The sequence below is a fragment of the Megascapheus bottae genome, chromosome 5 (genome assembly GCF_031878675.1).
Source record: "Megascapheus bottae isolate mThoBot1 chromosome 5, mThoBot2.hap1, whole genome shotgun sequence".
Taxonomy (NCBI): domain Eukaryota; kingdom Metazoa; phylum Chordata; class Mammalia; order Rodentia; family Geomyidae; genus Megascapheus; species Megascapheus bottae.
The window spans coordinates 30,718,933-30,734,412 of record NC_143513.1 but is presented as its reverse complement, the minus strand read 5'-3'; the positions used below and the strand labels follow the sequence as shown (position 1 = coordinate 30,734,412).

Below are 15,480 nucleotides of genomic sequence, written 5' to 3'. Positions count from 1 at the left end.
CCAATGGATGTCTATCTAATGTGTTTCTAGAAAGTTTTGTACTCTTATATTTTCATTGTCACTCTGATGCCATATTATCTTTTCCCCTTCCATCCCTTAAAAGAAAAGCTGGAAATGATCTCCATCTCAGCTTTTAGCAAGGTAGATGCAGTGACTACTATTAGAAAGATTAGCAAGTGGAGATGGAATACAGAGTTACATTCTTTGAGAAATGACTTGTTTGGGGCATCACAAATCTTGTTTATTTACATCATTCAAAGAAAAGACCCACTTCTCTATGTACTCAGTAAGAGAAAAAATGAAGAGTAAAACATGGAGGAGGGTCAGAGAGAACAAAAGTCAATAACCAAAATATTCATGAGTGGGCAAGATCATGACACTCAACCCATGAAACATGAAAGGGCAGGGGTGGAGAAGAGCCCTCTGGTCTTTAGTCCATAATGCCATGGGTACTTATTTCCTCTCACTCTTTAAAGACTGGTCATTAGTTTCCTTTTTAGGAGAGGGGAGGGTGTCGAAATGAATACCTTGTATTAGTGCATTTTTTGTTGCTATAACAAATTACCCAAGGCTGAGTATTTTTTTTTTTTTGGTGAACAACTGGAATGTTTATTGCATTAACACCACAAGGACAAATGAAATGAAATGACAAAATAAACAAAAATAAGGAGATGTATGACATTAATGTAACCACATTTTGAAAGAAAAACACAAAACTCAAGTTTAAAAAGAATCAAACAGAAAACGGCTATAATTCAATACATGATTTTTTGTGAAACCAAAAAACAAAAGTAAAAAACAAACACATATTTCATTTGCAATTCATAATAAACTTAGTTACAAATAACCTATTGAAACTAAGTAATAAAGATATTTATTACAAGAGAAATAAAAATAGAAAATAAAGTAGCACAAATGAGTAACAGGCAATATGAAGATAATTTAGCTTAGCACTGACAAGTCAAAGCACTCTCTATGCACTATGCTATCACAAGGAATTAAGAATATATGGTTACCAAGTCAGAAATGAGAACTGATTCAAAAAATTTAAGAAGTTAGTCTGAGAGAAGTTACTTAAACCTAGATTTTTGCAAATAACAGTGTGAATTGAAAATTAAGCACTTAAAAAGTAAAAATATAGGCCAGGAATTTGGCCTAGTGGTACAGTGCTTGCCTAGCATGCACAATGACCCAGGTTTGATTGGTCAGTTCCACATACATAGAAAAATGCTGCAAGTGGTGCTACGGCTCCAGTGGTAGAGCTCTAGCCTTGAGAAAGCCCAAGGATAGTGCTCAGGCCCTGAGTTCAAGTCCCAGGACTGGCAAAAAAATAAATAAATGTAAAAATATAGTGGGCAGTCTGAGGCTGATGGCTCACACCTGTAACTCTACCAGCTCCATAGGCACAGATCTAAGGATCACAGTTCAAAGCCAACCTGGGCAGCCATGGAAAGTCCTTGAGAATTTATCTCCAATTAGCATCAAAAAGCTGGAGATGGAAATGTGGCTCAAGTGGTGGAGAGCTATAAAAGCATAGGGACAGCACCCAAGCCCTAAGTTCAAGCCCTAGCTAGAGGACCAACACTACAAAAGACTAAAATATTATTTTAGAAATCTTTTTAAGAACTATACAGTTAACAATGCCTAAGGATCAAAATTGAAAAAAATTTATTCTTTCAACTTTTTTTTGTTGATCGTGGGACTTAAAATCTGGGCCTAGCATTGTCCCTGAGCTCTTCAGTTCAAGGCTATCACCCTACCCCTTAAGCCACAGTGCTACTTCCATTTTTCTGGTTGTTTATTAGAGATAGGAGTCTCACCAACTTTAGTGCCAAGGCTGAGTATTTATCTGGCTCACAGTTTAGAGGTCAAAAGTGCAGAATCTTTTCAAACTCAGTAGAGGAGGCCCTTTTGTCTATATCACAGCATAGTGACTGCAGAGGCTCCCTTGATTACATCAGAACATAATGGCAGAGTAAGGAGAGAAACAGACATGTGCAGAGGTGGCCACATAGTGAGACGGGAAGACACAGGGCCTCAGGGATCAGATTTGATCTTTGCTAATAACCTACTCTCATGGGAAGTAATGGGTTTCTATTATAGCTACATTAATCTTTTATGAGGATAGCATCCAAATGACCTAATAATCTGGGCCCCATGACTAAAAAGGTCCCCCACTTCTTACGTCACTACTGTGGGGATCCATCTACCTTTCATGAATTCTTGGATGATAAATGTAAGCCATATTCAAACCAGCGCAACACTCAGCCGCTGAATGCACAGTGAGTATAGGAAATTCTCAAATGTTTCAAATGTCAGGGGCCCAGATGGCTTGAGGAAAGGAAAGTGGTCATTAGTATTCTTTTTTTTATTAAAGAATTTAACATTGATTTTTACATCATATTTCAAATGACATGTTTAACAAACGAGTGTTCAAGAAGGGAATCTCTTTATACAATCATTGACACTTAGTTTTTAGAACATAATCACAATTAGGCAAAGGGTTTGTATAACAGATACATATTAATTTATGTAATAAAACATTATGTCTATAGAGTCATAGTTTTTATGTTTATGTAGTTGTGTTTATATTTCCAATACCATGTCCATAGCATTGGGTATGCAAATGTTGAGTCCTCGCTCTTGTACTGTTTGGATCTAATAGCCACATATTAAGGATACCATGCGCCTTTTGTTCCTTTGGTCTTGACTTGTCTCACTCAATATGATTCGCTCTAGGTTCATCCACTTCCCTGCAAATGCCATTATTTTATCTTGTCTGTTGGCTATGTAGAATTCCATTGTGTATATATACCACATTTTCTGTATCCATTCATCTGCAGTAGGGCATCTGGATTGTTTCCATCGCCTTCGTTAATATTCTTGGTGGATTTGTGTTTACAAAGATATTTGATGAATAGAAAGCAGTTAGTTGAAATGGATGTGTGGTACAATGAGGTTGATATAGGGGTATGTTAGTAACCCTAAGGTCTAGGAAACAAAATTACAGAGCTTTTGTGGAGATAGGGAAAGACCTGAAAGCCTGAGATGAGGCATCAGAAGTGGACACACAGGCCAGTCTTGTGTCCAGGAGGCCTGAGATGCCCTAGAGATATATCTGTCAGGTCAGTGGCACCTTGGAGAGAAAATCTTGAGGATTTCTTTTTTCATTTTTGCTTAGTTGTGGGGCTTGAACTCAGGACCTGAACACTATCCCTGAGCAATTTTACTGAAGGCTACTGCTTTATTTCTTTGAGCTTTTTGGGGGGTGGTTATTTGAAGGAGAGAGTTTCACAGACTTTCCTGCCTAGTCTGGCTTCCAGCTGCTTTCCTTAGACTTCAGCCTCTGAGAAGCTAGGATTACAGCTGAGCCACCTGTACTTGGCTGAACTAGCTTTTAGGAAGCACTCCTGTGAGTTTGTTTCTAACAGAAATGATTCAACAAATTGAACTTGGAACTTTAACCACAGTTTCTGGCATCCACTGGAAGTCTTGAATTGTAACCCCAGAGAAAGGAAGATAATTATACTTTTGAATACATAGTAATGGAGAACAGTATTGAACTGACCCTTTCTTTCCCCCCAAATCTGTCTGTGAAAACCTACTCCCTTAACATTTATGCTTAAATCAGTGTAAGCATAAATCTCCTAGGTCCAAGAAAATTGCTTTTTATTTTTGTTTTAGCTATTACCAGATACCATTGCTTCTTAGCCTTATGGCAAAGATCTAGTGTAGGTAGTATTACCAGATTCTCAGAATTGAGGGGATGTGGAACTTGTACTGAAAAAGAAAGAGGATGCAATAGGTGTGTCATAAACCAAGGTAAGTATTATTGAAATGGAAATGGAATTTTGAGTCACATTATTTTCCCCACACGAGAGTCTGTTACTACACTAGAGGCTGCCTTAGCCATTGGGTGGCTAGTGCAGATACTTCTAAGGCCTTTGTAGTACAACCACTGTTCATGGAGACATTAGTGAGTTTTTACTTCAGTAGGTAGCATTTTACTCAACCATGATTCTTATCTTTTCAGAGAGAAGGATTTATTATGAATTTATATGTCTGTAGAAACTCTGATATACTTTCTGAAATAGAAGTCACATGATTGGGGTAGTGTACTTCTTGTTATGGACTCTTTGTGTTTACCAAAGCTGAAAAGTAATTGTCCCTTAGTCTAATGATGAAGGTTTAGATTTGATGGCAGAGCTTGAGGCCCAACTGGAGAGGAGTGTATATGTATTACTGTATTTCTGGGACACAGTAGATGGAAATAACTAGCCTTGTTAATATTTTCCTGTCCTTTAATGACAAATTGAAATTTATCAAAAGTTTTCAAATAAACCTTCTTGAACATTTCACAGTCTCTTCCTTTGGTATTACCAAAGAAGATGACCAGATCATGTCAAGTGCTTACAGAGTGAGATCTTTTTCTTAATGTGTCCTTTTATTCATGCCACAACATTCAAAGGAGGAGGGGCTTTCTGGTTCTTAGTAGGGAGACATCTGTTTAGTGCTTTTGTCCAGTTCGGTCCATAATTAAGGTCGATTATATTCATTTACTGCCAGCAAATAATAACAGTAGCACTATCATTTCCATCTATTATTGCTGTTTGCGGACCATTTTAATTAAATCTTCTAGTCATCAGGATTTGAATGAATGACATTTAGCAGTATTTGGAAAAATTGTCACACAGACCCTTTTGGCTGAAGTTCATCCATTCATTTCATATTGTTCTGTGACCTAAGTTGTTATCTCTAAGTGCTTTCAGCAATTTAAAACTTTTCTGAGAGTTTTTGAAAGAGGATTTTTTTTTCATGAGTTGCTTACTGCATGAGTTTTAAACTCTTTTCCTCTGGTTTGCTTGTGTAGTCTTTTTGAGCAGAGAGGTAGACTTTTTAGTGATGATTTCTGGGTACCCCCATGTGCCTTGTTTTTGCTCTTTGAGATGTGTAAAAATGATAGCAGTAAGAATTGAAGGATGCTGCAAGATTGTTTCTAATAAATCAAAAGAATTATTTTGGGGGGTTTGAAGATGTTGGTTTTCTAAAACTTTACTTACAGTAAATCTCAGCTCCTCATGCAAGATTTAGCAGATATTCCAAAGGACAAAATTATGCATTATGATGATACAGGAAATTGCAACCTCCCTTTCCTGTCAGAGAAAATACATACATTGAAAACCACATGCTTTAAATCTAATCCCAACTTTGTGCATGTTTCTTGGGTTACCTTTGGAAGTCATTTCACCTCTTTGAGACCTTCATTTGCTCATTTGTACATGGATTTTCTATGTAGTTCCTAGGATGGTCATGAGCTCTTATATGAAAAGTGTCTGTGAGTAATAGATATTCTATATGTAAAGTAGCACTGCTTTTTGCCATTAACCAGAAAAAGAGGGCTAAGGAGCAGGGTGAATGAGGATGAATATTGTGAACATAGTTGATAGGCATGTATAAAAGTAGAATAATGAAACCTTTTGAAGTTGTTTCAAGAAGTGAGAATAGGAGAGGGGAGAGTGATAAGAGTGAAACAGGGCTACATTGCAAGCATATGCAGAAATGTCACAGTGACTCTGCTCTTGTTACAACTTAGGTATACTAATAAAAGTGTAGGCTATCCATAAATGCCAGGATTAAGTAATTAACACTTCGCAAACAGATGTGAATTCCAGTATGGGAATTTACAGCGTGATTACTCCTATTTATTAATTGAAGTTCAGAGATCCCAAGACAATTATGTGCCATCCCCTGCATAAATTCTAGTCTTGATGTCTTCTGTCTTTATTCCTCCAGCAACTAAGGGACTCCCTTTGTTATTAGACCTTGAGTTTGTCATGTGTTTGGGTGGTGTAGGAGGAAGGACTGTCCCTAATTGAGCTATAACTGAGTGCAGCTGGGATCTCCTAGCCTTTGTGTTAGGTTTAGCCTTTCATGGATGGGAAAATGGTTATGTGGCACAGTAAGGAGCCACTCTCCTTTGACAATGCCAGTGTCAGGGGGATAGCTCCTATGGCCTATCCTATCATCTCAAAGCAAATCTCAGACTCTCTGGCTTAGGACACAGACTATGGCTAAAACTGTTATTGCCATAATCAGTAATGCAAGAAGCTTTCCTTTCCTTTTTTTTTTCATGTCAGAGGGCCTCATTCTGTTAGTGAACTACTGGTTTTTCAGTCTGTTTGTTACTCATCTCTGAGTCCTACCTCATCTCATGTACTGAATGAACCAAAGGAGCAAAGGTAGAATTTAGATGTAAATCCACTTTGGTTTGAGTTTCTTAGACCTAACTTGCCAGTCCTGTGTTTCCTAAAGTGACAGACTTCAGATCTTACAAAGTCAAGTAATCATGTCTTACTGTAATAGCACTATTTGGTGTGTGTGTGTGTGTGTGTGTGTGTGTATGCACAATTAAGTGTGAGCATGTACTGGTACTAAGGCTTGAACTCACAGCCTAGACATTGTTTCTTAGTTTTTTCACTCAAGGCTGGCACTACTTGAGCCGAAACTTCACTTAATGGTTTTTTGTTTGTGAATTGGACTTTCCTGCCCAGATTAGCTTCAAACCCATGATTCTTTTGGGGGGGGTTATTTTTTATTTCAATGTATAGAGGGGTTACAGTTATATTCGCCAGATAGAGGGTGCATTACTTCTCACACATTGATATCCCTTCTTATGTCAAACCCATGATTCTTACATTTTAGCCTCCTGAGTAGCTAAGATTACAAGTATAAGCTATCATTATTGTTTTATTCTCTTAATTGGGGATTGGGAAAGGACTCACTGTTTTATTTCACTGGTATCATAGGTCTTCTCATATTCTGCACACACAGATGGAGAAGAGTTTCTGTCAGTGTGAAGATTACTGTTGGAGATAAGCAAGGATTTTTCTTTGGGGCTTATTTAGATCCTGTCTAAATAAGGATAACTATCTTTAGGATGGCTTAGCTACATCTATAGTGATTCCAGTTTTTTTTCTTCCCTGCATAGAGGCATACTTGACAGACCATCCCAGGTGAAATTGTAGATTCCTTCAATTGAGTTGCTCCTGACAAGAGGATTTCCTCAGGACCCTGGATACTTTGTTAATAACTAGTGTGTTGGAAACAGATATTTATGGATTGTATCCATTGTAAATGTGAGGGAAACATTACACTGTTTTGCCCAAAGCCTATTTCAGTGTCATAGCCACTAACCATGCTGCATAAGTAACAGAAAACAGACAAACCTAGGTTCTATTTATGTAGATGAACAGTTGTTTAGGAAATGTTGGTAATATCTTATAAAAGGCATAGATTTGGGGCTCTGAGTTTGGCCTAGTGGTAGAGTGCTTACCTAGCATACACAAAGACCCGGGTTTGATTCCTTGGTACCACATACATAGAAAAAAGCTGGAAGTGGTGCTATGGCTTAAGTGGTAGAGCACTAGCCTTGAGAAAGCCCAGGGACAGCGCTCAGGCCATGAGTTCAAGCTGCAGCTCAAAGATTTGAGGAGACAAATACCCTGAAATTGACTGGACTTCTTGGCTTATATAATTACAATTTGTGTGTGTGTGTGTGTGTGTGTGTGTGTGTGTGTGTGTGTGTGTGTGTGTGTAAAAGGCTTTGTTCTTTTTACAAACACTTTGAGGGCCGGGAGTTTGGCCTATTGGTAGAGTGCTTGCCTAGCATGCACGAGCTCAGGCCCTGAGTTCAATCCCTAGGGCTGGTAAAAAACAAAACAAAACAGAAAACCAACTTAGAAGCATGTCGTCTGTGTTTATGAACCTTAGGGATCATTTATTCTAAGCTTAAGAAAGCTTCCTGAGGATCATGGTTCAAAGATGGCCTGGGCAGGAAAGTCCACGAGTCTCTTATTTTCAGTTAACCTCCAGAAAATGGGAAGTGGCATGTGGAGTGCTAGCTTTGAGAAAGACCAAGGACATGCCCAGGCCCTGTGTTCAAGACCCATAACTTACAAAAGAAAAAGAAAAAGAAAAGAAAGCTTACTTCAGGATTCACATGGAGAAACCAAGATGTTAGTTGGCTAAATGATCAGATGAATTAGATCTGTCCAGGCAAGGCATAATTTCTTATCATTTTCTTCATGAAGTGAAAACTTAAGAGAAAGTCAGAGTGTATTATGTTTTAAGAGCACAGCAGTGAGAGACTGGTGTCTGGTTATTTGGTTAATCTTTCTTCAGAAGTCCTTTGCTTTTTCACTTCATGTTTTTCAAGGGAATCACAGTGTTTTTATTTTTCCTCCCACTTTTTCTTAGGCCACATACTAGCTTATAGAAGGACCACCTCTCAGTCCACCATCATTGGCTATGGTTCTGGAAATTCTCCTTGCTTGTTCTCAACTTCCTCTGTGGATCTCAGCCTCCTGGCTATCTATATCTTTCTGGCTCTGCCTTCATCCTGATGCTTCTGCTAGATTTGGACTTGGTAGGCAAATCCTATCGTTCTTGGAGGATATGAACTGTATTGAAAGCCAAAGTGTGGCTCTCAATCCTGATTGTTCCCAGCAAGTTCCACCTTCCTTCTTTCTCTGTTGTTCTCTGTCTCCATCTCTCTCTTTCTTTCTCTCTGGCTCTGCCACACTTTGTCTCTGTCTTTCTCTCTCTGTTTCCCTGTGTCTCTATCTCTATGTCTTTGTCTCTGTCTTTCTCTCTTCTCTCTGTGTTTCTCAGTCTCCGTCTGTCTGTATCTCTTTTGCCCTGTCTCTCCTCCCTGCTCCTCTAGAGCATTCTGCTCATTCTGATCTCAAGGGCTGTTCCTTTTGTGCCGTGATACCTGGTGTTGAATTGTTTATTGAAGGAAAGAGTTAACAGCAAAAATGACCAAAATTTATGATGCCTTGTTCATATTTTTCAATGAATTAATGACCTCACAATTATGTATTCTTCATATTACATGGCTGTCAACAGAACTGATGTCCTGTATTCACTTCAGTTAGATATTATAGTTATGCAATACATTGTTATACATATACTGTTCTAGCTGTCTATTTCTGTCATCTATATCTACTACCATCTATCCTGTCCACCTGTCTATCCATCCTCTCAAAAGACAGCTGTTTTAAATAGTTCACCTACCAAAAAGAATTAAGAGTTTTCTAAATATTAGAAAATTTCAAAAGCTTACATGAGCCAGGCATAGTGGCTCATGTAAAATCCTAGCACATGGGAGGTTGAGGCAGAAGGATAGTGAGTTGGAGGATGGCCTGGCATACATAGGGAGACTCTATCTCAAGAAAGTCAAGGCTATACATTTTAAATGCATCACATGGTATTCCTGCTCTTCACATAGTCTAGAGACAATGCAAATTTAGAAGTATAAAAACACTTCCTCTCTAGATGAAAAGAATCCTTTCTAAAATGTAAAATATTTGCTACCACTTTGAGCCACAGAACTACTTCCTGGTTTTGGGTGGTTAATTGGGGATAATTGTCTCACAGACTTCCTTGCCTGGACTGGCTTCAAACTTGATCCTTACATCTCAGCCTTCTAAGTAGCTTGGATTACAAGTGTGACCCACCAGCACCAGGCTCACTTCTTTCTTGTCGATGCTACCCTGAAAGTCAGGAGGCATAGGACTGCTGTAACAAACAGGTGGCTGGTGCACTATTCACAGTAGCCACAATATGAAAACAGCCCAGATGCCCCACCATAGTGGATCTCAAAAATGTGGTACTTATATACAATGGCATTTTATATTTATACAACCATTAGAAAGAATGAAATTATGTCATTTGCAGGGAAATGGGTTGTTCCTGCAGAGCTGCCTGCAGGAGTAGCCAGGCTGCAGGAAAAAAAAAGGGGTGGTGCCAGCAGCCACCAAGGAAGCCTGTTTCCCAATTATGTAGACCTTGGGTGTCAAATTCTATGGAAGTTTGCCTGTCTCTTCCTTGGTGGTGATAGGTAATTAAGAAGATCCATTTAAAATGCCACAAGGAATAAACACTGTTTCTCAGTTTAGCCCCAGAGGACTGGTGAAACAAATTATAACCTGGGTCAGAGACCTGAAATTGCTCTTTCTTGCCCAAATAAAATTGATTTCTTTGGCTGTCTGAACCTCATTTCTTGAAGTAGACAGGAGGTAACCTAGGCTAAATTAAACTCATTTCTCATTAATAAAACTGGGTCACTGAAGGCCAGCTGAGTTTGCTTCTGAGTGTCTTAAAGCACATTCCATCAAGCTCACTGTTCCCTGCTAGCATTGTAACCCATCTAATTTAGCCAGAGCAACACAGAATATTTGAATTTACTTCTGCCTTGGCATGCTATAGAGTTTGGGTTTATTTCTCTCTTGGTTAAGCTGTAGCAGGAGGCCCTCCTCGTATACCTGCTGGGACTGGGGAAAATGGAGGAACTGGGCAATCTGGGTGCCCTCTGAAGACAGTAAGCCCTTGTGGGGCCCAAAGCACATTTTTTTTCCTTGCCTTTTTTTTTTTTAAACCTGAGTTCCTGCTGCTAGTACCTTTGCACTACAGTGTTTTAAAAGTTTATTTACACACATAGAGGCTAGTAAGTTGGATCATCTATTTAAGAAGTGGTAAATTACAAAAATAAGTGAGATTAGTGGAGCTATTTCAGAAAATCCTTGCTTGGGTGAGGTGAGAGCATTTCTGCTTTGGGGTCTCCCGGAGTAGTTAAGTTTGCCTTGTCTTCTTCACTGTGGGGAGGGGAAAGGAGCCAGTAGGCTATCATTCGCCTTCTACTTTAAGATCAGCTCAGATTCATCTGCTCTTCTTTGCCCTGCTTTTTGGATTTGGGGCTCTCACATCCACCATGTCAGAAGTAGGATTTAAAGGAAATCCCCACCCAGCAGGTGTTCATCATCTTACCCTGTCCTCTCCTTCTCTTTCTTTCCTTGTGTTTGAGAGCATATCTGTTGTTGAGGGCATGTCTTGACTCAAGCAGACATAGGTCTCCAGTGCAGAATGAATGGTCTCACAGATGGATTTTGGGATACTGTGAAACATGAAGACTTTCAAATGGTAACATCATCAGAAATGTCTTCTAAAAAGAAACATGGAAGGAAATAGGAGTCTTAGTGCTTTATTTCATATATGTTTTATGAACCTGAGGTATCATACTATTTATGAGTAAAGTGCTTATTGATAGCATGCTTGAGGTCCTGAGTTAGAGCCCCTGTACCATTAACTTTTTTTTTTTTTAAAGATTGTCATCTGGGTGCAGGTGGCTCACACCTGTAATCCTAGCTACTCAGTAGGTTGAGGATCAAGGTTCAAAGGCAGCAGGGGCACAAAAGGCCATGAGACTCTTTCTCCAATTAATCACCAGAAAACCGGAAGTGGTACTATGGCTCAAGAGGTAGGGTGGTAGCCTTGAGCTAAAGAGCTCAGGGACAGTGCCGGGGCCCAGAGTTCAAGTCCCATGACAGACCAAAACAAAACACCAAACATTCAGGGACAGTCCAGACTCTGAATTCAAGCCCCATAACTCACACACATACACACACAGACACAGACACACACACACACACACACACACACACACACACACACACACACACACACAGATTATCTGTCATTTATATTTACCTTTTTTTTTTTTAGTCAGTCATAAAGCTTGAACTCAGGGCCTGTCCTTGAGCTTTCTCAAGGCCAGAGCACTACCACTTGAGTCATGGTACCAGTCCCAGCCTTTTCTATGTATGTGGTACCAAGGAATCGAACCCAAGGCTTTGTTCATGCTAGGCAAGCACTCTAATGCCAGGCTACACTCATGGCCCCTGTCATTTACCTTTTTAATTTTTTCCCCCAATTTTATTATTTGACACTGGGTTGTCTATCCATATTGACAGTCAATAGATTTTTGAATGTGATTTAACCAAAGTATAGAGCTTGTTTGGTGAATCTTCACCCTTGTTATCTTTTCTGGATCACTGCACATGTGTCTGATATGGGACATTCCTTATTCCTTTGGCCCAGATAGCCTGGTATTGATGTACACATGTAGGGTCCCTGTCTCCTTCCTGGCAAACTGTCTGTTCAAGTGCAGGCTTCTTAAAGCCTGTGCCCTGGATGCCCTTGTGAACAGTGATGATATATTCTCAAGTTACCACCTTGTTGATGACAGAACAGTCCTACTCACCACCCTTCAGTGGAAGCCATTCTGCCAGGTCCAAGTTGGAAAGCTTAATGAATTTTTTTTGGGGGGTGGGGGTTCAGTCGTGGGGATTTAACTCCTGGCCTGAGTGCTGTTCTTGAGCTCTTCAGTTTAAGGGCACCGCATTGCCCCTTGAGCCACAGCGCCATTTCTGGTTTTCTGGTGGTTAATTGGAGTTAAGAGTCTCCCAGACTTTAGAGCCCAGGCTGGCTTTGGAACTACTGTCCTCAGATCTCAGCCTCCTGAGTAGCTAGGATTATGCCTGGCATTAATGAAAATTTTATTCTCAGTTTTTTTTAAAGATACAAAAAGCTAGAAAAATACATGTTTTTCCTACCTCATGAAAACTTTTTGTTTGCTTTGGTGCCAGTACTGGGGCTTGAACTCGAAGCCTGGGCTGATGCTTGATCATTTGAGCCACAGCTCCACGTCCAGCTTTTTGGTGATTAATTGGAGATAAGAATCTCACAGACAGAGGGAGGGTGGGAGGGAGATGGGGACCATGTCATGAGAAAGGGTTTGTGAAGTTATGCACCTTTTATCTGGTGAATATAATATAACCCTTCTATTAAACACACACACACACACACACACACACACACACACACACAGAATCTCACAGACCTCTGCTCAGGCTAGTTTTACATCATGATCCTTAGATCTCAGCTTCCTGGGTAGGACAGGATTATACATGTGAGCATCCAGTTGCCCAGCTTGTGCAAACTTTAGAAGTAAGAAACTCATGAGAAAGTGAGGTGTCTCTCCCTCTAACTGCCTTCTCTGATCCCACAGCTTTTTATGTTTTGAGCAATATCCTCTCCACCTTCCTTGTAACCTTTGTACACTCTTCCCAGCAATATGCAAGCTACTTACCACTAACCACATTTCTCTTGCTTCTATTTCTAGTGCTCAGAAGCCAAAAAACATTGCTGGTATTTTGAAGGACTCTACCCAACATATTATATGTAAGTATCCACACTTTGCTGCTGGTTTGACTTTGTGATCGCAATACTGCCTAGGAATTATTTCCTAAATAAGTGGAGGGCTGAGTTATACAATAGGGAAAGCTTTCACCCTGTTTCAAGCGTGTCTCCCTCCTGGACAGCGACCACTCAAATGAAGATATGAACATGAATACTGTGTGATCTGTTCTGTGAGGCAGCCTAGCTCTAATGTGACTGCTAAAAGGAGCAAGATAATCAGTAGCTAGTAGGAGTTATTTTGCTATGTTAAATTTTCCTTAGCAAATAAGGCAAAGATAATAGGAACCAACTTATGACTTTGAATGGGACAAAATAGAGCCTTAGTGGAGCTCCCATCTCTCCCCGCTCTCTCTCTTCCTCTCTCATTCTCCGCCTTGTTCCCTCTCTGTATGTATGTATGTATGTATGTATGTATGTATGTATGTATGTATTTATCAGTCATGGGGCTTGAACTCTGGCCCTGGGCACTGTCCCCAAGCTCTTCGACTCAAGGCCCTACCCCTTGAGCCACAGCGCCACTTCCGGTTTTCTGGTGGTTAATTAGAGATAAGAGTCTCATGGACTTTAGTGCCTGGGCTGGCTTTGAACTACAATCCTCAGATCTCAGCCTCCAGAGTAGCTAGGATTACAGGTGTGAGCAACCGAGCTCTGCTTCTTTTTATTGTTTTGTCCCAGTACTGGAACTAAAATGCACAGCCTGGGCCCCATCCCTTATTGTTCAAGGCCTAGCACTCTACCATCTGAGTCATAGATCCATTTTTGACTTATTTTTGGTGGTTAATTGGAGATGAGTCTTACAGACTTTCCTGCCCAGCCTGGCTTTAAACTGCCATCCTTAAATCTTAGATCTTACCCTCTTGAGTAGCTCAAATTATAGATATGAGTCACCAGCACCTATCTTATCCCCCATGTGTTCTTATACATAGATGTGTGTGTATGCTTGCCTCTGTGTGTGTGTGTGTGTGTGTGTGTGTGTGTGTATCACAATGGTCACCTTCCCTGAAGTCCCCTCCCCAGACAGATATAGTTGTACCCTTGTGTGGCTATTGTCTTAGAGCTCTTGTCCACTCTGCTGTTTGAGAGGCTTTCTCTTATTGAAGGATTGTTTTTATGTATTTTTGATATTTGTTGTGCTAGCCACTAGCTATGTAGAGACCCACAGGCCTTTGTGCCTAATTGACTACTCCAGATTTTCAGTTACTGGTTGTTTTGAAGATTTTAATATTTTTAAATGCCAATTTGGGGGCCTGAACTCTGGGTCTGGATGCTGTCCCTGAGCTTTTTTGTTTAAGGCTAAGCATACTATCACTTGAGCTGAAGCTCCTTTCGTGTCTCTTTTAATAGTTAATTGGGGATAAGAATCTCATAGGCTAAGCCAGTGTGGTTGCTCACAGCCTGTAATCCTAGCTACTAAGGAGGCTGAGATCTGAGGATCAAAGTTCAAAGCCAGGCTGGGAACAAAAGGACTTGAGACTCTTATCTCCAGTTAACCTCTAGAAAATAAGAAGTGTGGCTTGGCTCAAGTGTAGAGCAGTAGCCTTGAGCTGAAGAGTTCAGGGACAGTGAGTGTCTAGGCCCAGGGATAGGGTGGTAGCCTTGAGCTGAAGAGCTCAGGGACAGTGCCCAGGCCGAGTTCAAGCCCCACGACCTACAAAAAAAAAAAAAAAAAAAAAAAAAAAGAATCTCATGGGCTTCCTAGCCCAGGCTGGCTCTGAACCATGATTGTCAGATCTCAGCCTCCTGAGGAGCTAGGATTCCAGGTCTGAGCCAGCAGCACCCAGTGAAGTTGATAGATTTTGAATAGAGTATTTCAATTGAATTTCCCCCAAAAGCTCTGATATTTTTAGGATTGAATCTTGCAAAATGTGAGGGTTTTTTTTGAATCCACACAGATCGTGTTATAGTAGAAACGTATATTCTTGCATATTGGATAATTGGACAGGAAATATATAATGTAGCTGGCCCTTCCTGTCTATGAGTTCTACATCCTTCAGAAAATATCTGTAACTGAGTGCCAGTGGCTCATGCCTGTAATCCTAACTACTCACTATTTTCACTAAACTACAAAAGAAACTAGAAGTGGAGCTGTGATTCAAGTGGTAAAGTTTAAGATCCAGGACTAGGAAAAAAAAGAAAGAAAAGAAAATATCCATATAATATAGCTATTTATATGGCATTTACATTGTGTTAGACATTGTAATACACAGATGATTCAAAGTTTACATGAAGATGTGTATGACACATGTAAATACTAGATCATTTATTAATTTTAATTTTATTTTATTATCACCATTTCATTTCATTTATTTTATTATTTATTATCATCTCCAATTAACAACTCAAAAGCCAGAAGCAGATGTATAGAGGAGTTACAGTTACATT

At 39.9% G+C, this 15,480-nt stretch overlaps 1 protein-coding gene across 2 annotated transcripts in view; it reads left to right on the top strand.

The window, feature by feature from the left end:
* The window catches only part of Vopp1 (VOPP1 WW domain binding protein), a 77,237-nt gene that overhangs the window by 25,051 nt on the left and 36,706 nt on the right, over window positions 1-15,480 (top strand). The window contains exon 2 of one of the 2 annotated variants that reach the window (XM_090332856.1): window positions 13,022-13,080. The exons of the other annotated variant lie outside the window; for it this stretch is intronic. Within the exon in view, the coding sequence (XP_090188982.1) occupies window positions 13,022-13,080 (59 nt within the window). The remainder of the gene's footprint in view (window positions 1-13,021; window positions 13,081-15,480) is intronic. 2 annotated transcript variants of the gene reach the window in all.